Source organism: Rhinatrema bivittatum, chromosome 4, assembly GCF_901001135.1.
Source record: "Rhinatrema bivittatum chromosome 4, aRhiBiv1.1, whole genome shotgun sequence".
In the NCBI taxonomy this organism is placed as follows: Eukaryota; Metazoa; Chordata; class Amphibia; order Gymnophiona; family Rhinatrematidae; genus Rhinatrema; species Rhinatrema bivittatum.
Genome location: NC_042618.1, coordinates 293781392 through 293805582, shown reverse-complemented (window position 1 = coordinate 293805582; position 24191 = coordinate 293781392). Strand labels below are relative to the sequence as shown.

The following is a 24191-nucleotide window of genomic DNA, read 5'->3' as shown; positions in this document are numbered from 1 at the left end:
AGAGGCTCGAACGGTGGTTTCATGAGCCGACCTAAAACCAGATTAAGGTCCCAAGAAGGGGCCTGAGGACGCAGTGGAGGCTTGAGGTGAAGCAAGCCTTTCAGAAAACGTGTCACGAGGGGTTGTACTGAAATAGGAACATCCCCGACACCTTTATAGAAGGCAGCCACCGCACAGACATGCATTCTGATGGAGAAAGTTTTTAGACCTGACTCTGACAAGTGCCATAGATAGTCTAGAAACTTTGAGGTGGAACAGGTAAAGGGATCAAGGGACTAAGAAGAACACCATGACTCAAACCTGTTCCATTTGTAGAGGTAAGACTTTCTTGTGGAAGGCTTCAGTGAAGCAATCAGGACACGGGAAACTGGCTCCGAAAGGTTAAGTGGCTGAAGGATTAACCTTTCAACATCCAGACAGTCAGGGACAAAGCTTGAAGATTGGGGTGGCGTAGGCACCCATCGTTCTGAGTGATCAGAAGCGGGTCCTTTCCCAAAGGAATGTGCCTGCGAATGGAGAGGTCCTGAAGTATTGTAAACCATACTTGGCGAGGCCAGTGAGGTGCTATCAGGATCATGCATCCCTTGTCCTGACGTAACTTCACGAGAGTCTTCAAGAGACGTGGAAGTGGAGGGAATGCATATAGGAGACCTGTTGTCCATGAGAGGGAGAACGCATCTCTTGGCTGAGAGTGTTGGCTGTGAGTGAGAGAGAAAAGTTCTCTACTTTGCGGTTCTGAGGTGACACAAAGAGGTCTATGTGGGGGTAACCCTAACACTGGAATATTGAATCCGCTACAGTGGGGTTGAGGGACCACTCGTGTGGTTGAAAGGCGTGACTCAGCTTGTCCACCAACACATTGTCCACTCCCGGCAAGTAGGTGGCCCTGAGGTACATCGAATGGGAGAGGGCCTCCGCCCATATCTGTGCAGCCTCCTGACACAGTAGGTAGGAGCCCACCCCTCCCTGTTTGTTGATGTACCACATGGCCACCTGGTTGTCCGTCTGAATGAGGATGACCTGGTTGGAAAGGTGATCCTGAAACACCCTGAGAGCATATCTGATTGCTCGCAGCTCCAGGAAATTGATTTGGTGTTTGGCTTCCTCTGGAGACCAAGTTCCTCGTGTCTGCAAATCGGCAACATGGGCTCCCCAGCCGAGGTTGGAAGCATCGGTGGTGAGAATTATTTGAGAGTATGGAGCCTGGAAGGGCAGGCCTCGGAGGAGATTGATCTGATTTTGCCACCAGGCTAGAGACTGACGAAGTGAGTCGTTGATGGGGACAGTGGTTGATAGAGATTGGATGGACTGAGTCCATTGTGACCTTAGAGTCCACTGCATGACTCTCATGGCCAAGTGGGCCATTGGGGTAACCTGTACTGAAGACGCCATGTGTCCCAGCAGGATGAGGAAGTGGCATGCAGTCATGCAGTGCTGAGACTGTAGCTGGTGTGTGAGAGAGATGAGAGTGAGAGCTCGCTGTCGAGGCAGAAATGCCTTTGCCTGCAAAGTGTCCAAGTCTGCCCCTATGAATGATAAAGTTTGAGATGGGACTAAGCAGGATTTCGCGTAGTTGATGAGAAATCCTAGCGAAATCAGAGTGTGTAAAGTAAGACATAGGGACGACAGAGCAGCTTGCTGAGTGGGAGCCCTGATCAACCAATTGTCTAGATAGGGATAGTCGTGAACACCTTGAGTCCTGAGGAATGCTGCTACTACTACGAGGCACTTGGTGAAGACTCATGGCGCAGATGTCAGGCCAAATGGTAGCACTCGGTACTGATTGTGCTTGGGGCCTACAGAAATCTCAGGAACCTGCGATGAGATGGAGTTATCGCAATGTGTGTGTACGCATCTTGGAGATCGAGAGAGCAAAGCCAGACACCTTTATGCAGAAGAGGAAGGAGGGAACCCAAGGTTACCATCTTGAACTTTTCTCGGTGGAGGTACTTGTTGAGGGCGCGTAGGTCCAGAATTGGACGAATGCCGCCTGATTTTTTTGGGATTAGAAAGTACCGGGAATAGAATCCTAGGCCTTGGTGGGAGTAGGGCACGGGCTCTATTGCTCTGGACTGGAAGAGGAGGGAGACCTCCTGCTCTAGGAGAAGTGAGTGGTCGGATGTTCTCCATGTCGGAAGAGGTAGGGAGTCCGGTGGGATGAAGAGAAAGTTCAGGTGATAACCTTACGAGATTATGGCAAGTACCCACTGGTCTGAGGTGATTGTGTGCCACCTGTTGTTGAAATGGCACAAACGACCTCCCACTGGTATCTGAGGCAGTGGAAACTGGCTACTGCTCTCTATGCAGGAGTCAAAAGCCGGAAGCAGGGCCCGGCTGAGGAGCTGCCTGCAGCTTTTGTTTCCACGATTGACGAGACTGGGCCTTTTGGAAAGGTCTTGTGGAACAAGTTCTAGACGGTGGTGGATAGGATTTCTTTGGACGGAAGAATGACTTTTTAGTATCCTTCCTGAATGGCTGTTTGGAGGAATACTCAGAGGGCATCAGAGAGAGCTGGCGAGGGGTCTCATGATGCTCCTTGAGTTCCGCCACCGTCCGCTGAATCTGTTCGCCAAATAGATTGTCTCCTATGCAGGGCAGATCAGATAATCTGTCTTGTACCTCAGAGCGCAAGTCGGAAGACTTAAGACAGGCCCACCTTCTTGCCAAACTAGCAGTTGCAGACACCCTGGAAGCGTTGTTGAAGATATCATAAGAGGATCTTATTTCATGCTTTCCTGCCTCAAAACCCTTGTGTACCAGGGTTTGAAGCTGTTCCTGGAATTGCTGAGGCAGGGACTCTGCAAAGTCCTGTATCTGCTTGAATAAGACCCTGTTGTACTGGGTCATATACAGCTGGCAAGAGGTGATCCGAGAGATGAGCATTGATCCCTGGAAGACATGCCGACCAATGGCATCCAGGAATTTCTGTTCTTTACCTGTGGGAAAGGAAGAGTGGGGTTTTGATCTTTTTGTCCTCTTTTGGGCAGATTCTTCAACCACAGATTGGTGATCCAGCTGAGGATTCTGGAATCCTGGGGCTTACTGGACCAAATAAGTGGTATTAGCTTTTCTGTTGACTGGAGCAACAGAACCAGGGTGTTTCCAGTTCTTTTTGAGGAGATCCAAAAGAACCTGGTGATTAGGGATGGATGTTATTTCCTTGGGAGCATCCAGGAATTGTAACAGCTCCATCATTTGATGCCTGTCATCTTGTTCAGTCTGCAACTGGAAGGGAACCAATTCAGACATTTCCTTCACAAAATTTATGAAGGATAGGTCCTCTGGAGGAAAACGCTTCCTGCTTTCAGTAGGAGAAGTTGACGATGGCAAGTCATCAGTGTCTTGAGAAGAATCGTCAGTCCAGGTATCAAAGGGATCAGCACCTGCCCCTCTAGGAACCTGAGAAGGACGGGACAATGGTATTCCTGGAGGTCCCGGTCTAGGCTCCGAATGCATCGAGGGAAGTACTGGAGGCACCGATGAAGGCAGAGGGCACCGATGGATGGTTCGGTGGTGCCGATGGGCACCTCGGCATCGATAGCTGAAGCATCGACAGGACTCCCAATGGTGGAATGCGGAACGGTGTTTCTCCTTCCGATGACAGAGTAAGCGGGGAAGGCACCGGAGCCATCGGTGACCCAGGATCCATCAGTGGAAAAGCGGCTATGAGCGCTTCCATCTTCGACAGCAGTGGTGCCAATGCTGCCGGAATGGGATCAATGGTCGGTTCCGCGACCAACACCGATTTTGGCGCCAGGGGAACTTGGAGTCTGTGCATCGCCTTATCGATGGCCTTCTGAACCATGCAGTCCAGTTCTTCACGGAGACCTGGAGCAAGCAGCCCTGGCTCCGGAAGGCAAGAAGGAGGCAGAGGCATAGCCGGAGGGACCACCGTTAAAGGCGGAGTTGCGGCTCCTGATACCCGTCCGGGTGAGGGTTGCCTCGGTGACCCGGTCGCAGAAAGGGTCGATGCCTTTTCTGGACGGGGTTTCTTCGATGGCGGCTCGGACGATGGCGAGGTCGATGATTTTCCTTCCTCGATGGTCCGAGACTTCTGGTGTCGATGCTTTTCTCTATGATCCCCTTGGTCCTGAGGGGGGTAGAGGTAGTCGAAGGCTGAGAAGTCGTCAATGCCGGGCAGTCACTGGCCGGTGGCCAATACTGGCGCGAAGTGGACGGTGCCGGTTCAGACGATGTTGATGCAATAGGCGGCGTCGGGGTTTGAGAACAGAAGAGAAGTTCCATTTTCTCCATTCTGTCCTTGCGACCTTTAGGTGTCATTAAGGCACATTTGGTGCAGGTCAAGACATCATGCTCACACCCAAGACACATTACACAGACTTTAATGAGGGTCTGTTATGGACATGGTGCGAGTACAGTCCGGGCACAGACAGAACCCCGACGCCATGGCCTCTGAAAAAACTGAGCCGCGGTACGGTCAACGGCCAGTAGGCTGTGAGGGCCAAACTCGATGGGAATTGACCGAAAACGGGTAAAAAAAAACTTACCGGAGTACCGTGGAGTCAGAAATTCGAAGGAGGGACCCCTGTGGGGTATGGAAGTTTTAAGTAATTCCGTGAGGAAAATTCCTGTCAGGAATCTCTGTGGAGCTCCTTAACCTGCGTGGCTACTGCTGCATGGAAAAAAGAAGACTGAAGGGGGACTCCTGCTGGCTGCAGGTTTAGTGCCATGCTGGGCATGCCCAGTAGGTGCCAGTCAAAGTTCTAGAAACTTTGACAAAAGTGTTCCGTGATTGGGCTCCATCCTGTGATGCCACCCATATGTGAGGACTACCATCCTGCTTGTCCTGTGAGAACAATGTTGTCAAAATAAATCTCTCTCACTGGTATTCAGTAGGGGTGTGAGAAAAAAAAATGAATTGCTTCAGTTTTTTGTTTTTTTCAGCCATACAACAGAATGGTACCAGCCTCAGGTCCAGCAAGCATCATTTGAAAATGGGACCTGGCAGGACAGGGGCAACCCGTCACTCCTCCCCCATTTTGACTTCTAACCTCCCATGGATGGAGTAAGGTGGGTATGGGGAAGGTGACAGGTTGAGGAAAGCCTAGTGGAGTTAATTTTTTTTTATTGTAATGGTGCTGGGGAAGAATGGGTGCTTTGACGGAGGCAGCAGTGGCCTGGGGACAGTATTCCAAAATGAAAATGGAAAACCCAATTACTTTTTTGTTGGTTTTGAAATGACATGTAATGAAACAGTATTTTGTTATATTTTCATGTCTTTTCAAAAAGAATATAATGTATACCCTTAGTATTCAGTGATACTCCGTGTTGTGCTGTGAACTAGGGCTCTGTACCTCACATACCTGCTCCATCTGCTGCTGCAGATATTTCTTATCATTTTTCAGAGTTTTAACCTGTAAAAAAAACAGATTCAAGTTTCAGATCATGGTCAGACTGGGGTTTAAGGAGAAACTATCTGGGAAAAGGGTCCCAGAATGTAGATCAAAGAACTGGAAGTTTCAAGCAATGTTACAGTTTTACCACACACTTTGCCCCAGTTTCATGACAGTTATACAAACACTTCTGACAGTCTTATATACATATATTATAAACTCTTGGTCTTCCAGTGTCCTCACCATTAAGAAGGGCAATGGGTGCAGGTCTACTCTTGACTTCACTTCTAGGCCCTTGGGAATTTTCACACTTGGACACTGACCAATCACTCTCCACATTCTAGATCAGTGGTTCTCAACTTTTTACCTGTCAGGACACACCTGACAGATGGTTCTCATGTGTGACACACTGAACACATGACTACCAAGGGGCTAAAACTAAACATGTATTCTACATCCACAGGAACCCCTGACCCAGAACAATGGCTTTGCCCATGTAACTCGCCATGCAAAAAAGATATAATAGTGTCATCTCAGTAACAGCAACATAAAGTCTTCCTACTACCAGGCATAATAGCCTAATGAAATGACAGCAGTTCTCCACCAATGCATGTCCTATTGAGAAAACAGAACAAATAAGTGATACAAATGTATACGTGCTAGTAAAATACCTCATCTCAGTCACACACATAAAACTGATCATCATCAAGTACAAAAAGACCACAAATTATATATATGGAGTCAGAAACTGGAATGGAAACCCAAAAAAGTTTGATTCGTAGCTTGGGATTTCAGGGATATATTTATAAGGACGATGTTCAGATTGTTTGTCCTCTAGGAAAGGACCTGTAATGAACTTGAGTAGGGTTTAGAAAGGTCTGCAGCATTTAGGAAATTGGCTGTGGGAGAATAAGTTGATATTGAATGAGGAGAAAACAGAGTGGATGGTTTTCTCGTATGGGACAACTGAGCGTAGTCTTCAATTAGAGGTGGGGAAGAAAGTATATGATAATATTCATGAAATTCAGAACCTGGGGGTGATTTATGACAACTGGTCCTTTGTCCCATATGTATCTCTGAGGAGGAGGATATTTTTAAAGCTGCAGTAATTACGAAAAATAAGGAATAAAGTGTTTGAGGGGTGTTTCGGACTTAGGGGCGGATTTTAAAAGGGCCACGCGCGTAAATCCTTCAGGATTTACGCGCGCAGGGCCCTCGCGCGCCGGCACGCCTATTTTGCATAGGCCGCCGGCGCGCGTAAAGCCCCGAGACGCGCGTAAGTCCCGGGGCTTTCGAAAAGGGGCGGGAGGGGGCATCCCTGAAATGACGCGGTGTTTCGGGGGTGGGCCCGGGGGCGTGGCGCCGGCCCGGGGGCGTGGTCGAGGCCTCCGGACCACGCCCCCGGGACCGGAGGACGGAGTGGGGCTGCCGGCGACGCGCGCAAAGTTACGCTTTGCCAACAAAGGTAAGGGGGGGTTTAGATAGGGCCAGGGGGGTGGGTTAGGTAAAGGGAGGGGAAGATGGGGGGAGAGCGAAGAAAAGTTCCCTCCGAGGCCGCTCCGAAATCGGAGCGGCCTCGGAGGGAACATGCAGCTCGCGCTGGGCTCGGCGCGCGCAGGTTGCACAAATGTGCACCCCCTTGCGCGCGCCGACCCCAGATTTTATAAGATACGTGCATCTTATAAAATCCAGCGAACTTTTGTTCGCGCCTGGTGCGCGAACAAAAGTACGCGCTCACGTATTTTTTAAAAATCTGCCCCTATAAGTACAGGAACTAGTTATGCCACTTTTTGTCTATTGCAATGGGGTATTGATGGGAATTACAGGGAAGAACTTGCAAAGACTTCAGATGATGCAAAATATGGTAGCCAAATTGATTTTTGGCTGCCCTAGATGTATTAGTGCTAGGTTACATTGAGTGTTTTACATTGGCTACCTGTGAGGGAGAGAATTCTATTTAAGACTGTAATCCTAATATATAAGGTCCATCATGGAAAGGGAGCCAATTATTTGGCAAGCAGGGTACAAAGATATGTTCTCAGGCAGATGTTGCATTTCTCAGGAGAGCCACTCTTATAGTTCCAGGATCAAGCAGGTTAAAAAAAAAAGGGTCCAGGAAGATGCTCTCAGTAGTGGGACCCAAACACTGGAACTCTGTTCCAACAGCTATTAGAATGGAGGCCAACTATTTGGGTTTTAGAAAAACAGGTGAAATTGTGGCTGTTCCAATGTTTTATTTAGGGTAATCTTGTTGTTATTGTTGTAAATCACCGTGGTCAGCTTGCTGTTAGTGTGGTATAAAGGTGTAATAAATGAATAAATAACTAAAACGCCATTCTGCGTGCAGTGCAAACCTGGAGAAATAGAAATATACCACCTAACATACTCCCAGGATCTGCAATAATGCATATAAACTAATCTGTACTAAGTTTATGGAATACACTCAAACAATAACAACCCAACCTATGAAATGGTAATACTACAAATATTAAAAACAGGCCCTAAACACCAATGTACCTCTTATTAGGAAAACAGAACAAGCCAAGCTGCTATTGTGATCCCTACTGAGAAACTACAAGTTTGTAGAATACCCTTACCTGGGTCACACATGCAGAATACAGACAGACCCTCACCACATACAGAATAGAGAGACCATTGTTGCACTACATACGGAGTTTGGCTTCTTGCTGTTTCCATTTTACAGATTTCTGTTTATATATTATTTACAAACTATTAAAATAATAATTGTAAAACTATACTATTAAAGAGAATACATTTTTTCAAAACAACTGATGAATAGCATATCCAATAATTACAAACTCACAAAATGTATTAAAAATTATCCAAACACCAATAAAATATTTCAAAACAGCAAGACATATCACATAATACCCAATAATCAAGAAAAATGAACTTAAAAAGCCATCTTAACTTACCCCTTCCAGCAACTCTCCTACTCCTTTCTCTTGTAGGCTAGTGGCATACACCAGAATCAGCAGGGGTTACCAAAGCTGTCTTCATGGTCCTCATCCTTAGGGCCCAATACCAGGCTCTCTGCCTCTTGTAAACACAGTCACACATACCAATCACTTCCCTGACACCATACTCACCAGTCTCTACCTCTCTCACAGTCACCCCTCACCACTCTCTCTCACACACCTGTCACCTGCCTAACAGTCTCTCTCTCATACATGCATACCAGTCTTCTCCTTGACCAGGTTCTCTCTTATATGCAAACCAGTCTTCTCCCTGATGAGTCACCTCCCTCTTTCTCTCACACATACCAGTCACCGTACTGACCAGTCCATCTCTCTCTCATATAATCACCTCCCTCACCACACACACACACACACACACACACACACAGCCAGTCACCTCCCTGACCAGCTGCTTTCTCTCTTACATGCACACCAATCACCTCCGGGACCAGTTTCTCAATCACACACATGCTCCCTCTCTCTCACTTATATACACATGATCTCTCTTTCTCTCGTATTTAAACACAAGCTCTCAGTCACATATTCTCTCTCTCTCACTTACACACAGGTTAGCTTGCTCTCAATTTCACTCACTCCCTTCCCTATAGTGTTAACTCATTCTCAGTTTCACTCACTTCCCCATCTCCACCCCGAGCACAATGGGAGCTGCAGCATCCTCCTCTTCCAGCCCCCATGGCCCAAGAATTAATTCCATCAGCTGTGGGGACTAATGCTGATTTCTCCCATTGCAGATCATCAGGTTTTTTTTTTGTTTTTAAATTGGGCCAACACTGCTCCTTGGGCCGCAGGGGGTGGGAAGAAGAAAAGGCCATGATGCAGTTGCCAACTCCCACTAATACTTAAGCATGCTGACAGCCCAGATGGCAACAGCAGCAATGCAAGAATGTCTGCACTCACTCAGGCTGGAGGGGAAGAGAAGAGCAACAGGTCAGCCCCTGAAGTAACTTGCGAAATAAAAGGTTAAAAAAAAAAAAGGGTTTTAGAGGGTGGGGAGGAGAGGGGAAGGGGAAGGGAGGTTGGGGTAGGAAAGCTCCCTCCCAGTCCACTCCTCAGTTGGAGCAGACTGGGAGGGACTGGGGAAGGCCCCAATGCATCGCCACGTGAACGTTGCCAAATTCAACCCCCCCTTGCGCACGCCACCCCTGATTTTATAAAATGTGTACATGTTATAAAATCACGTGTCCATGTGTGCGCTTGGGTAGTGCGCACACATGGATGCGCTCAAGTATTTTTTTAAATCTACCCCATAGTTTTTAAAATGAGCAGGTTTAAAACAAAAGCATATATGTCTAGCCAAGTTTTTGAAAGCAGAAATGTACAAAAAGTTGTTTAAAAAAAAGCATTATAATAATCCTGAGATCATGGGCAGTTTGGGAGGCATAGCATGGCTTTTTCAGGCCATTAGGAAGCGTTATAAAGATGTGAATAGAAACTGAGTTGCAGAATGGCCCAGGGACAAGATATTTATGCTTTTCAGACCAGCCAAGGTACATTTTAAAAGACATAAACTATTGTCTTAGACGTGGATGTGCAATGACAAGCGGATTTAGTAGATATGGCATCCTTGGCAATCACAAGGCTTACAAATATATTTTAAACAAAGATAGCGTCTGACATCTATCTCAAAAGATAAAGACAGACAGCGGGAAAGAGTTTTTAAAACAGGTCTCTGAAAATATTGTTAAAAAAGCAAAGTGGTGACCAACAAAGCAGCAGCAGTAGAGAAGTTTAAAAGAACTTTAAAGTCTAAAATGTAGACAATGTGCAATACTTTTCACTATCGGGATGTACTGGAAGCTTTTTTATTATAATTTCTTTATTGAATTTTTGAAACAGTGAGTTACAAAAATAAAAAGATCAAACACTGTATGGCCAAATAAATCTTTTACACAAAGTGTAAAACCAAGAATCTAAACAAGAAAAGGAATTTGTTAACCTCAGTTTCCTTTTCCCCTTCTCCCTCCCCTACTCCTTCCCTTCTTCATTTGCAATTCTCTATTCTTATTCTATAAAGTATTTGTTATTTCTTATAATATACCTCATAAAACTTAAAAATGTGTAATAAAAGTATAAAGCACGCATAAGAGGGTGAGATTGATAAGATAAGTGCTCGCATTTGCCATGCGTGAGAACAATACTACCAGCCTACATTGTAAATGCCACGAGCAATGCAGGTATGCACCAGCACACCGTTCTATATCTGGCCATAAACTCCCTTATCACATTTTCATATCCAATGCTTTTCCCCAATGAGTTGGTGAGAAGTGATCAATAAAGTGTTGCCACATGTCCATGTCCTCATACTTTCTTTTAGACAAGGATTTAATAGAAAGATATTCAAACATTAACCAATCTAGATTCCCATTGAATCAGCTTAGGTGCCTCCTGTTCTATCCATGTAGCTAGAAATTCTTTGCAATTAAGCTTACTTTATCTAAAAACAATTTCTGTTTAGAACATAAAGTAGGCTGAACCCCATCATATATACTGAAGAGCCAGACTCTCACCCTCCTTCACATACCATTTTGAAAAGCTTGAAACAATATCCTCTACTCCTCTCCAGAATTTTTGTATTTTTGGACAGAACCAAAATCCACATTTAAGGCAGAGGTCTGAGGAGGAAATCTGTGCTTTATATGCTCTTTTGTGACATACAATACTTACATAGAAACTTCTGTTTCTCTTAACACTATATTTTCTGTAACTTCTGGGATTTGCTTATAACAATATTGGAACTCCTGTATTGATAAAGTAAATTTCAACCACTTAGACCACTTTGCAAAAATTTCAAAATGGTCTTCTCGGTCTCCTAGTTTGATTAAGGCTTTATTAAATTTAATACAAGATGGTTTCATCATTTTCTCACCTAAAAGGATTTCTTTCATGGGCTCCCCTAAGCTTACATCTGGGTTAGCCTTCAGAAGTTCTATAATATAATGCCTCAGCTGAAGGTATGCATAGAAATCCTTGTGCAGTAAAGAAAATTGGTTTTGCAATTCTTGAAAGCTCCGTAGCTTATTTGTGTGCTAATTAAAGAATTGATGGATACTCTTAATTCCCTTCTTGTCCCATTCTTTGAACACCACATTCTCCATCCCTGGTGTAAATTCTGGATTCCCACTTATATACATAAAATGTGAAACCTTATCTTGCTGGTGAGACCATCTACTCAATAATGACCATGCTTTCCTACATGAGACTACCACCAGCTGGTATTTCAGTTATGTCAGCACTTCTCCTGGTTCTACCTGTAGTAAAAAATTCAAAGATCATGGTCCAAACCAACTTTATAACTGCTCTAGAACAGAGAAAAGGGAGGAGCCAATCAGTCAATATGTGTTGCATCTGGTCTCAGACGGCTTCGACCCTTGTGCCTCACCTTTTTCTCTGCTCTCCCCACTAGCCTTGGGAAGATGGCTGCCACCGCGTCTGCAAGCCACGTCCTCCAGCGTTCCTGGAACCGCTATGGCAAAGCCTCATACCATGTTTCTCCTAAGGGCCTCCTAGGGTGCGCGCGTGCACGCCACCCACATCTTTATCCACGTCATGCCGGTAACCTCGGGGGCATCCCCATTGAGTGACGTCACGCCATCCAGGTATTTAGCCTATGCTTGTTTGCTAGCTCATTGAGTTAGCAAGGATTGGACTCGTCTGGTCTATGCTACTCAGCCGCTTCCTTGCTGCTGCTGGAAGCCCTCTCTGCCCTTCGGGGTTAACTCTAACCTGGGTACCCGCTCCTCTGGGGCCCTCTGCTTTCTTTCGGGATCAGGTACTCGCTCCTCGAGGGCCTGCTCCCCTGCATCAGTGCCTGTTACCATCTACTTCTGCCTTGGTGGAATCATCAACCTTACAGCTACCATCTAGTGAGTAATCTAATTCTCAGTCTGTCTCATGTACAGTTCTCCTGTGCTGGGAACACCTGGATATCCCTATACCATCTTGGTGAGACGGGTTCCCTCTGCCGAGGGTCCCTGGACTGCTACCTCTGGATGAGCTCACTACTGCCACCTCTGGTGGTATCCATCAGCTGTACAATAAAAGACAAAACTCTGTGTTTGTGCGTCCTGAGTCTAGCCCAGTACTGTGGCTCCCCACAGGGCTCCTCCCTGCGGGTGTAGTCATCTCCCACAGTACCCAAGAATCCACTCAAACACCTCGAAATGATAACAATATGTCACAGCATGAAGAGTAAATTATATCTTTGTAGGTTTGGGCAATTTAATCTCCCTTAATCCAGGACTCACATAAGAACTCAATGATAATCTTGCCTTCTTCCCATTCTAGAGGAAACCTCTGAAGAGTTTATTTAGATCCTTAAGGTTCAACCAGATAGGTAACATCTGCATTATATAGAGCCACTTTGGGAACTCCATCTTCACCAGATGATTCTTCCTAACAAGTGATTAAGGACCTTATATGCTAGTGTAACAAAGCCTTAGACATACCTTGTAGCAGAGGTTGTACGTTTACCTTATAAATCATGCTAATATCGGCTGGAATTCTAAATCCCAGATATTTCATTTCTCCCTCCACCCATCATAAAGAAAGTTTCCCCATTTCTCCTTCAAGTTCCCAAACACTGTCAGGGCTTAAGATTTATCTTGATTAATTTTCAACCCTGCAAACTGTCCAAATAACCTTTGATGCTCTAATACTTTTGGTAAGCCCTGCCAGATGGGAAAATCAGAGAATTTACAACGACTGGCTATTATATTGAACAGTGAGGTTCCAATAATAAGAAAAGTAGTCCAAGAGCCTGTAACTAAAAACTCACCTGAGCTAAAAAATTCTAACTTACCCCTATCAATTAAAAAGCAGAATGAAAATACAAACAAAAAAACAAAACTTTGAAATGTTTGTATGCTAATGCCAGAAGTCTAAGAAGTAAGATGGGAGAATTAGAATGTATAGCACTGAATGATGTCATAGACTTAATTGGCATCTCAGAGACATGGTGGAAGGAGGACAACCAATGGGACAGTGCTATACCGGGGTACAAATTATATCGCAATGACAGAGAGGAGCACCCAAAAGGCGGTGTGGCGCTTTATGTCCAGGATGGCATAGAGTCCAACAGGATAAACATCTGCATGAGACTAAATGCAAAATTGAATCTTTATGGGTAGAAATCCCTTGTGTGTCGGGGACAACTATAGTGATAGGAGTATACTACTGTCCACCTGGTCAAGATGGTGAGACGGACAGTGAAATTCTAAGAGAAATTAGGGAAGCTAACCAAATGGTAGTGCGGTAATAATGGGAGACTTCAATTACCTAGTCAAAAAAGGGGAGTCAATGGTATACCACACAGATATAATCAGCAACAAAATTAGTGGAAACCAATATAAATATATATTATAGCCTAAAAGGTGTCAGCAAGCCTGTCGTTGTGACACTTAACAAGTGACCAACCGGTCTACACATCACCCACCTTCAAAAATTCTTTTTAATGAATTTTTTTTTTTTCCATGGCGAAGAGACATTGAGACGCTGTGTCCATTTCAAAATGGTATATAAGTGATGTGACACGCTATTATCGATATCATTGCATGCCCCTGAAGAAGCTTCACAGCGAAACATGGGCCGTGTTTGACCCTGAAGAAGCTTCACAGTGAAACACGGGCCGTGTTTAAAAAAAAAAATATATATATATATATATATATATATATATATATATTTCATTAAAAATAATTTTTGAAGGTGGGTGATGTGTAGACCGGTTAGTCACTTGTTAAGTATCACAACGACAGGCTTGCTGACACCTTTTAGGCTATAATATATATTTATATTGGTTTCCACTAATTTTGTTGCAGACTTCAATTACCCCAATATTGACTGGGTAAATGTATCATTGGGACCCGCTAGAGAGATAACGTTCCTGGATGGAATAAATGATAGCTTTATGGAGCAATTGGTTCAGGAACCGATGAGAGAGGGAGCAATTTTAGATCTAATTCTCAGTGGAGCACAGGATTTGGTGAGAGAGGTAACGGTGGTGGGGTCGCTTGGCAATAGTGATCATAATATGATCAAATTTGAATTAATGACTGGAAGAGGAACAGAATGCAATCCACGGCTCTCGTGCTAAACTTTCAAAAGGGAAACTTTGATAAAATGAGAAAAATTGTTAGAAAAAAAACTGAAAGGAGCAGCTACAAAAGTAAAAAATGTCCAAGAGGCGTGGTCAATGTTAAAAAATACCATTCTAGAAGCACAGTCCAGATGTATTCCACACATTAAGAAAGGTGGAAAGAAGGCAAAACGATTACCGGCATGGTTAAAAGGGGAGGTGAAAGAAGCTATTTTAGCCAAAAGATCTTCATTCAAAAATTGGAAGAAGGATCCAACAGAAGAAAATAGGATAAAGCATAAACGTTGGCAAGTTAAATGTAAGACATTGATAACACAGGCTAAGAGAGAATTTGAAAAGATGTTGGCCGTAGAGGCAAAAACTCACAGTAAAAACTTTTTTAAATATATCCAAAGCAGAAAGCCTGTGAGGGAGTCAGTTGGACCATTAGATGATCGAGGGGTTAAAGGGGTACTTAGAGAAGATAAGGCCATCGCGGAAAGATTAAATTATTTCTTTGCTTCAGTGTTTACTGAAGAGGATGTTGGGGAGGTACCCGTACTTGAGAAGATTTTCATGGGTAATGATTCAGATGGACTGAATCAAATCACAGTGAACCTAGAAGATGTGGAAGACCTGATTGACAAACTTAAGAGTAGTAAATCACCTGGACCGGATGGTATACACCCCAGAGTTCTGAAGGAACTAAAAAATGAAATTTCAGACCTATTAGTAAAAATTTGTAACCTTTCATTAAAATCATCCATTGTACCTGAAGACTGGAGGATAGCTAAAGTAACCCGAATATTTAAAAAGGGCTCCAGGGGCAATCTGGGAAACTACAGACCGGTTAGTCTGACTTCAGTGCCAGGAAAAATAGTGGAAAGTGTTCTAAACATCAAAATCACAGAACAAATAGAAAGACATGGTTTAATGGAACAAAGTCAGCATGGCTTTACCCAAGGCAAGTCTTGCCTCACAAAACAGCTTCACTTTTTTGAAGGAGTTAATAAACATGTGGATAAAGGTGAACCGGTAGATGTAGTGTACTTGGATTTTCAGAAGGCGTTTGACAAAGTTCCGCATGAGAGGCTTCTAGGAAAAGTAAAAAGTCATGGGATAGGTGGTGATGTCCTTTCGTGGATTAAAAACTGGCTAAAAGTCAGGAAACAGAGTAGGATTAAATAGACAATTTTCTCAGTGGAAGGGAGTGGGTAGTGGAGTGCCTCAGGGATCCGTATTGGGACCCTTACTTTTCAATATATTTATAAATGATCTAGAAAGAAATACGACGAGTGAGATAATCAAATTTGCAGATGATACAAAATTGTTCAGAGTAGCTAAATCACAAGTAGATTGTGATAAATTGCAGGAAGAGCTTGTGAGACTGGAAAATTGGGCATCAAAATGGCAGATAAAATTTAATGTGGATAAGTGCAAGGTGATGCATATAGAGAAAAATAACCCATGCTATAGTTTCACAATGTTAGGTTCCATATTAGGTGCTACAACCCAAGAAAGAGATCTAGGCGTCATAGTGGATAACACATTGAAATCAGCGGTTCAGTGTGCTGCAGCAGTCAAAAAAGGAACCAGAATGTTGGGAATTAGGGAATGGTGAATAAAATGGAAATTGTCATAATGCCTCTGTATCGCTCCATGGTGAGACCGCACCTTGAGTACTGTGTACAATTCTGGTCACCACATCTCAAAAAAGATATAATTGCGATGGAGAAGGTACAGAGAAGGGCTACCAAAATGAAAAGTGGAATGGAACAGCTCCCCTATGAGGAAAGACTAAAGAGGTTAGGACTTTTCAGCTTGGAGAAGAGACAGCTGAGGGGGGATATGATAGAGGTGTTTAAAATCATGAGAGGTCTAGAACGGGTAGATGTGAATCGGTTATTTACTCTTTCAGATAATAGACTAGGGGGCACTCCATGAAGTTAGCGTGTGGCACATTTAAAACTAATCGGAGAAAGTTCTTTTTTACTCAACGCACAATTAAACTCTGGAATTTGTTGCCAGAGGATGTGGTTAGTGCAGTTAGTATAGCTGTGTTTAAAAAAGGATTGGATAAGTTCTTGGAGGAGAAGTCCATTACCTGCTATTAATTAAGTTGACTTAGAAAATAGCCACTGCTATTACTAGCAACGGTAACATGGAATAGACTTACGGGCGGATTTTAAATGCCCTGCTTGCGTAAATCCGGCCGGATTTACGCAAGCAGGGCCCTCGCGCGCCTATTTTGCATAGGCCGCCGGTGCGCACAGAGCCCCGGGACGCACGTAAGTCCCGGGGCTTTTTTAAGGGGGCGTGTCGGGGGTGTCGCCAAATGATGCAGCGTTTGGGGGGGTGGGCCCGGGGGCGTGACCGCGCCCTCCGGAACAGACCCCGGGTTGGGTCTTGGCGCGCCAGCAGCCCACTGGCGCGCGCGGTTTTACATCTGCCTCCAGCAGGTGTAAATCCATGGATAAAGGTAGGGGGGGTTTAGATAGGGCCGGGGGGGTGGGTTAGGTAGGGGAAGGGAGGGGAAGGGAGGGGAAGGTGAGGGGAGGGCGAAAGAAAGTTCCCTCTGAGGCCGCTCCGATTTCGGAGTGGCCTCGGAGGGAACGGAGGCAGACTGCGCGGCTCGGCGCGAGCAGGCTGCCCAAAATCGGCAAACTTCCGCGCGCCGATCCCGGATTTTATAAGATACGTGCGGCTACACGCGTATCTTATAAAATCCAGTGTACTTTTGTTTGCGCCTGATGTGCCAACAAAAGTACGCGATCGCGCTATTTTTTAAAATCTACCCCTTAGTTTTTGGGTACTTGCCAGGTTTTTATGGCCTGGATTGGCCACTGTTGGAAACAGGATGTTGGGCGTGATAGACCCTTGGTCTGACCCAGTATGGCATGTTCTTATCCCTCATGCTATAAGGGGATTAGCACATCCAAATTGCATGTCCAAGCCCTTGCAAAATTAAAAGCACTCATCACATGCAAATGCATGTTGATGAGGCTATTAGTTATTCTCTCCAGATCCCAAAAAAATGTGCACCTGACCTGCACATTCTTACACTAGAAATTAATGCCTGCCCAAAGCAGGTGTTAATTTTTGAGCAGGCCAAAAAAGTGTACAAAAACCAAAAAATACTACTTTTCTGTACATCCTCCGACTTAATATCGTGGCAATATTAAGTCAGAGGAACCGAAAGGTTTAAAATAAAAAATATTTTTTAAAGTGTGCCGGCCGTCACGTTAGGAAAAGGGACGCTCAATTAATGAGCATCCATTTTCCTAACCTATGGCTGTGAACAGGTTAGGAAAATGGAAGCTTGTAAAATTGAGCGGCCATTTTCCTAACTTTCTGACAGCCACTTCTCCTGGGTGCCCACTGCCAAGGAGGCACTAGGGGTGCACATTTGTCCCTAGCGCCTCCTTGGCAGCGCCACTCCTCATTTAAATATTCAATGTCTGGCCCAAGAATAGTGCTGGGCGCGCGTTAGGAACGTGGGTGCTCAACACTGAGCACCTGTTTTCCAAGCTGATTTTTTGCATCGACCCCATACTCATCACAGCTTTGTATTTTTGCAAACCTATACTTTTTTCTGACTTTTTACAGTTACATATACATCCCCATCTTGGGAGTCTACTCTGAAAGAATGTTATACTGAAAGAAATATCAAAAGCAAAAGTATATGAATATTTTTGTCTGAGTTGCTAAATGACTCCCCTGTCATACCTGCTTGCAGCTTGAGGGGCATTTATTTGTTTATTTAAAAATACTTATTTTCTGCCTAACATAGACCTGCTGGTTTAGAAAAATCATCTTACCAGCCGCCATCTCTGTGCTTTGAGGTCATGCATCCGCTGCTCGGAATGCATCTCCTCAGCATCCAGCAGATCTTCATCTTTCTCCATTTTCAGGCAAGACATTTAAGGTACTGAAAAAGAACCATTAAATATGAAATTAAATGGTAGAATGCAAACCTTTCCAAGGCAGGTACAGCGGGGTCCTCAGTGTTGCTTTAGAATCAGCACTGCCAGCATTTCTACTATTTATTAGGGAGATTTATCAAGCTGTGATAGGGTTAAAATGCACAATAAACAGCATACATCTTGTGATATAGCCCTATTGCAGCAATATTATATGATATTCATTTTAGGCCAAATTTCCAGCCCTATTACAATGAGCTGCTTTGCATGTCATTTGCATGCATGAATTTTGCAAATTCACACAAAGCAGCTCATGTATACCTAATCCTATCTACATAAAATAACATGGCTGACAAAATTATCTACAGCTTTTGGAAATTCGGTAATCTACCACAGGCGCATCAAGATCCTAATGTGGATCCTGAAGCTCCTGTGGTAGTTTTAAAGGGTCCATGGCCAAAACATACATTTGACTTTTTTTTTTTTAAACTTTTCAGGCTGAGGTCGTTTTGTTCTGGCTTAGATTCATAGATAGTCCAAATAAAACCTCTTTGAGTGGTGACAAGTATTCTTACTCGTGCCCGACTCTGGCCGAGTTTCGCCCCACTTGGGGCTGCCTCAGGGGCTAAAACAATAAATATATCACATAAATAGATAAACTAGTATACATAACAACATAAAACAAATTAGAACCAACATTAAAAGGTACCAATAAATAAAATACAAATCACACAATATAAATCAATTATTAAAGTGTGATTTGTATTTTATTTATTGGTACCTTTTAATAGCAGAAACCATCTATACTGGGTTCTTCAGCTGAGACCAAAGGTTCCATTCAATCTCCCTGTACATCAACCATAGACCATAGACCTTTTAAATTGCTGTAGGTAATATATTTTAAACAACTGGGGGAATGGCATTCTCAGGAACCTGCAAAACTTCCATTAAATATTCTTAAACATCTCTCTAGAGATATTAAATATACTTTTGGGAAGTTAATGAACCTGAAGTTTTTATTCCTCACAAAATTTAAGGTGTTCAATTTTCAAAGCCATATTGGCATTTTCCTTAGCCATAGCAACTTGAATTTGCTGAACTGAATTCACTTGAACACTAAAGATGAAACTTGTTGTTCCAAATCAGCAGATGTAGAAGATAAACCTGAGACTTTTGATCCAAATCTTTATAATTCTGCAATAAGGGAGACAGTTGTTGGTGAATGGAACACCGGAGATCATTTCTGGGGCAATCCACAAACTACAACTGTCATACTTCTTAGCCTTCAAAGGCCAAGGTACGGATCAAAATAAGGCTGGAATGAAGGACTTTGCCATTGAGACAAATCAGAAGGGGGGGGGGGGGGGGATTCCTTAACTTACAGAGTGTGAAAGATCTCTCTTTCATTTTTCTTGACTGGTTTACAATGGTCTAATGACTTTTTTCACATATATGAGCGAATGTTCTTTTTGTTTGTACCAAAAGGTTTATGGTTCTATCTCTCAGATGAACTGTATCTCTCTGTATTATAAACCTAATAAAAAGGTGATTAAAAAAAAAAAAAAAAAAGAGTAGGATTAGGAGCTCTCACAGGAACCATTTAAAAGGAGGTATTTAAAGAAGCTTTCACCATATGAAGTTTAATATTTTGAACATTAGGAGCTTTTGTAACAATAAAAGAATTTGGTTACTAATTTTCGGGCCGATACAGTAAAGCGCGGCCGTGGTTACCCTGTTTTTAACCCGTTTTGGACGCACTATTTGGACGCGTAAGGTAACCCACGATTCAGTATCCGATTTTACGTGTCCTTACTGTTTGCCGAAATGGACGCGTATCCGTCTCCGCCCACCGCATGTATATGATATGTTAATGATCAATTTAGCTATTCCCTCCGATACAGTAAAGTGCACCCAGATTATCGCCTTTTTAACCAGCTTATTTTCCACATCTTTAACCTGCATATTTACCGCCTACCCTGACCCTGGCATTAGTGTGGTGTTCGGTCAGCTTCGTACCGGACAGCACCATGGACAACATGTATATTATTGCTCTGGCCTATTTTTCATTCATTGAGAAGCAGAATGAGAAATGCTCGAATGAGAAACGCTCGAAATGCTCGGCAGATTGGAGAGGCGAACAGGGGAGCCCAGCAGCAAGGAGAACCCATCAGACCGGAGAACCCAGCAGCAAGACCGGAGGAGGTATGTGATATGTTTGGGTTGAACTGTACCATCCATCCATCTCTGGGCGTCTCTGAGGCTCCGGACATGGATGCCTTTATGGACACCGGAGAGATGAGCATCCGCTAGGCATCCTGAGGCTCCGGGTCCAGCGGAGATGTGGACGCCTCTACAGAGTCTCTACGGACGCCTATACGGAGCCTTCCTCCTGCGTCTAGAATAAGGCTGTAGTAGACGCTGAAATAAGAACGCATAGCTGATTTAAGAATACAAACTTGAGAATACAGTGTTGCAGATCCATGAATGTACTGTTAAATAATTTTTATGTGCTGCCAGTCAAACTGTACACCAGAAAGTCCACAGTGTGGCATATCCATGTATGTACTGGGAAACTTTTTCTATTTGCCCTGCTATTAAATCTAGGTGCACCCAAGAATCCACAGTGTTGTATATCCATGTATGTGTTGTTAAAGGATTTATATGTGTTCATCTATTAATTTGAATTTTGTGTGTTTGCCTCTGTTGTATTCCATGCAGGCAGAGCACCGTGCCATCGGCAGGCCAGGGCGTTTCATTCGCACACGGACAACTCTGTTTGGCATGTGTGAGCGAGATATTGTCCGAACCTACCGGCTGAGCTCATGGGCAATCTTGTTCCTCTATGAAGATCTGCACTGAGACCTAGACCCCAGGCCAATCGCCACCATGCTGTGCCAGGGTTGACTAAACTTCTCGGTACCTTAAATTTATTTGGTACCAGAAGTTTTCAAAACCCCGTGAGCGTCGTTCCAGGTATGACGCAGGCCTCCGTTTCACAGCATCTGTCACAGGTGTTGAAGGCCATGATGAAGCGGATGAGGAAGTACATCGTCTATCCTACGGATCCAGCTGGGCTGCAACAGATCTGCAGTGGGTTCATGGGTATTGCGGGGATGCCGAACGTGTTGGGTGCTATCGACTGCACTCATATTGCGTTTACCCTCAAGTCAGATGAAGAGAATGCGTTCCGGAATCGCAAGCACTTCCATTCCATGAATGTGCAAGTGGTTTGCAATGCACACCTTCGGATTCTAAATGTTGTAGCAAAGTATCCTGGGAGCTGCCATGATGCCTACATTCTCGCACATTCATCTCTGGGGACCCAATTCCCAGATGGAAAGTACGGTGAAGGTTGGCTACTTGGTAAGTGACAATGGCTACTGCCTGGGATTCTATCTGTGATGTGTTCAGGTCTGGGGATGTTCTGGATGATCAGTATACAGTTGTGTTTATGATGTCATGTTATGTTTATGATGTTATGTTTATGATGTTTGGCGCTGTGAAGTTGTTTTTGATGCATTCCGGATTATTGATCCTATAGGTGATGGTGGCTATGGCTGCAAGCCCTGGTTGCTAACTCCACTCCAGTCCCCATGCACAGCCGCCGAAAAACGCTACAATGAGGCTCATGGCAGCACCAGAAACGTGACTGAGCGCACTTTTGGAGTTCTGAAGGGGCATTTCCGATGTCTGTATCGCTCAGGGGGGCACCTGCAGTACAGTGCAGAAAAGGTGGTGAGCATAATTGTAGCCTGGAAACTGAACCAAAACAGAAGAGAACATAGAATACAAGAGAAAATCTACAGAACGGAAGAGGAGCACATGGAATACAAAGGGAAAATCAAACCAACAGAACAGGAGAACATAGAATACAAGAGAAAATCTATAAAACAGAAGAGGATCACATGTAATACAAAAGGAAAACTCAATCAAGACAGAAGAGGAGCACATGGAATACTACGGTAAAATGGACCAGACAGGCAGAAGCACAGACCCCCGTACAGGCAGCGGGGCATTTCAGTCATGGACGTCCGGAAAGAGGCAGGAACGTCCATGAACGGAAGCTGCGACCTCGGATGTCCGAGGTCACGGCGTACGTTCATGGACCTTCCCGCCTGTATCCAGGCGTCCATGATAGGAGGCCACGCTGCCTTGAGTGCCCGGCCAGACGTCCAAGGTCGCAGCTTGGACGTCCGTCCGGGCGCTCAAGGCAGCAGGGTCTGTAGAAAAGAACCATCCACTTACCTGGTGGAATGACATTTGAAATGACAGGTTCCAGCGCACCCTGGATACTGTATAGGCGTTGCATACCGCTCTATACAGTAAAATGGACTGCGAACCCTACCGCTTCATTGACGCGCTTTGGACACCGCTTGGATTTGCATCTAATTTGAATACTGAATCGAGCGGCTTGTGAACCAAGATGTGCACGCGGCAAACGAGGGTGCATCCGGCACTGCCGCACTGTTTCTTACGCGTCCTTACTGTATCAGCCCGTTTATTAGTTCTTACTTAAAGGACCAATAGCCTTGCTCTACATTATCACTTTGTGTAATAAATCACACATCTTATACCATGACCACTGGCCTGAAGGGGCAAAGAATCAATCACAGTAGGGCCACTATATCCAGCTGCCTACCAGAATTGCTTTTGTGGGAAAGAGAGGGGGGAATCTACCACCCCCTCCATTGGCAAGATAAGTATCTGGAAAAATCCCTGTATCAGCAATTTTTGTCTTCTCACCCTATGACTGGTCTTAATATCTGGATGGAGTATTTCCTCCCCACGCTTACTCTTCTGACATTCCTCAGGCCACCAAGTTTCCAACAGTCCTGAGGCCAGGAGACACTATCCTCTGAGTCTGTAAATAATTGGGACACAGCCCTCCCAGAAACTGTCCAAACAGTAACCCTAAAAAGGAATACTAAGACAGGCCTCAAACTTTGAACCTACTGTTCTTTCTTGCCATCCTTGGCCAATACCATGTCATCAACAAAATATTAGTGGGAACAAGCTCTTGTTTCTGGAATAACGTCAGGACGGAGGAGCCCCCTTCAGAGGCAATCTCTTATTCCCTGTTTTTCAAGGGATTATGTCTATCACAATCAGCGTCCCTGCTGGCCACAAGAGTATCTGATGGAGGAGGCCTTCTAGGACCTCACATCATAGAAACATAGAAATGACAGCAGAAAGACCAAACTGTCCATCCAGCCTGCCCAGCAAGCTTATAACTTATCAGTTTATCAGACTGTAAAAGTCAGGGCTCTTGTTTATTGCTGTCAAAGTCCAATTCCCTGTTATCTCTTGCCATTGAAGCAGAGAGTAATGTTGAGTTGCATCAAAGTATTAAGCTTATTAGTTAAGGGTAGTAACAGCCACATCAGCAAGTTACCCCCATGAATATTTGTTTCCCCATTCCGTATAAATCAGGGTCCTTGTTGGTTGCCGTCTGAATCCAATTCCCCTTTTCCTTTTTCCCCCCTGTCGTTGAAGCAGAGAGCAATGATGGAGTTGCATCAACAGCATGAAGGTTTATTGGTTAAGGGTAGTAACTGCTGTACCAGCAAGTTACCCCATGCAATGTTTTCTTCATTTGCATCCTCTAGCCCCTTTAGTGATCCACAGTGTTTATCCAATGCCCCTTTGAATTCTTTCACTGTTTTTTTGTCTTCACTATCTCCCCCGGAAGGACATTCCAGGCATCCACCACCCTCTCCGTGAAGAAATATTTCCTGAATTTGATTCTGAGTTTCCTCCCTGGAGTTTCATTTCATGACCCCTAATTCTGATTTCTTTCTAATGGAAAAGGTTTGACGAATGTGCATCATTAAAACCTTTTAGGTATCTG

General features: G+C 44.4%; 1 protein-coding gene across 4 annotated transcripts in view; it reads right to left on the bottom strand.

The window, feature by feature from the left end:
• Positions 1-24191, bottom strand: part of LOC115090736 — a 161363-nt gene that overhangs the window by 125056 nt on the left and 12116 nt on the right. For all 4 annotated transcript variants that reach the window (XM_029600198.1, XM_029600201.1, XM_029600200.1 and 1 more), the window contains exons 2-3: positions 18242-18351; positions 5325-5375 (exon numbers count right to left, since the gene is read on the bottom strand). In XM_029600198.1, the coding sequence (XP_029456058.1) occupies positions 5325-5375; positions 18242-18343 (153 nt within the window). In that variant the 5' untranslated portion in view covers positions 18344-18351. The remainder of the gene's footprint in view (positions 1-5324; positions 5376-18241; positions 18352-24191) is intronic.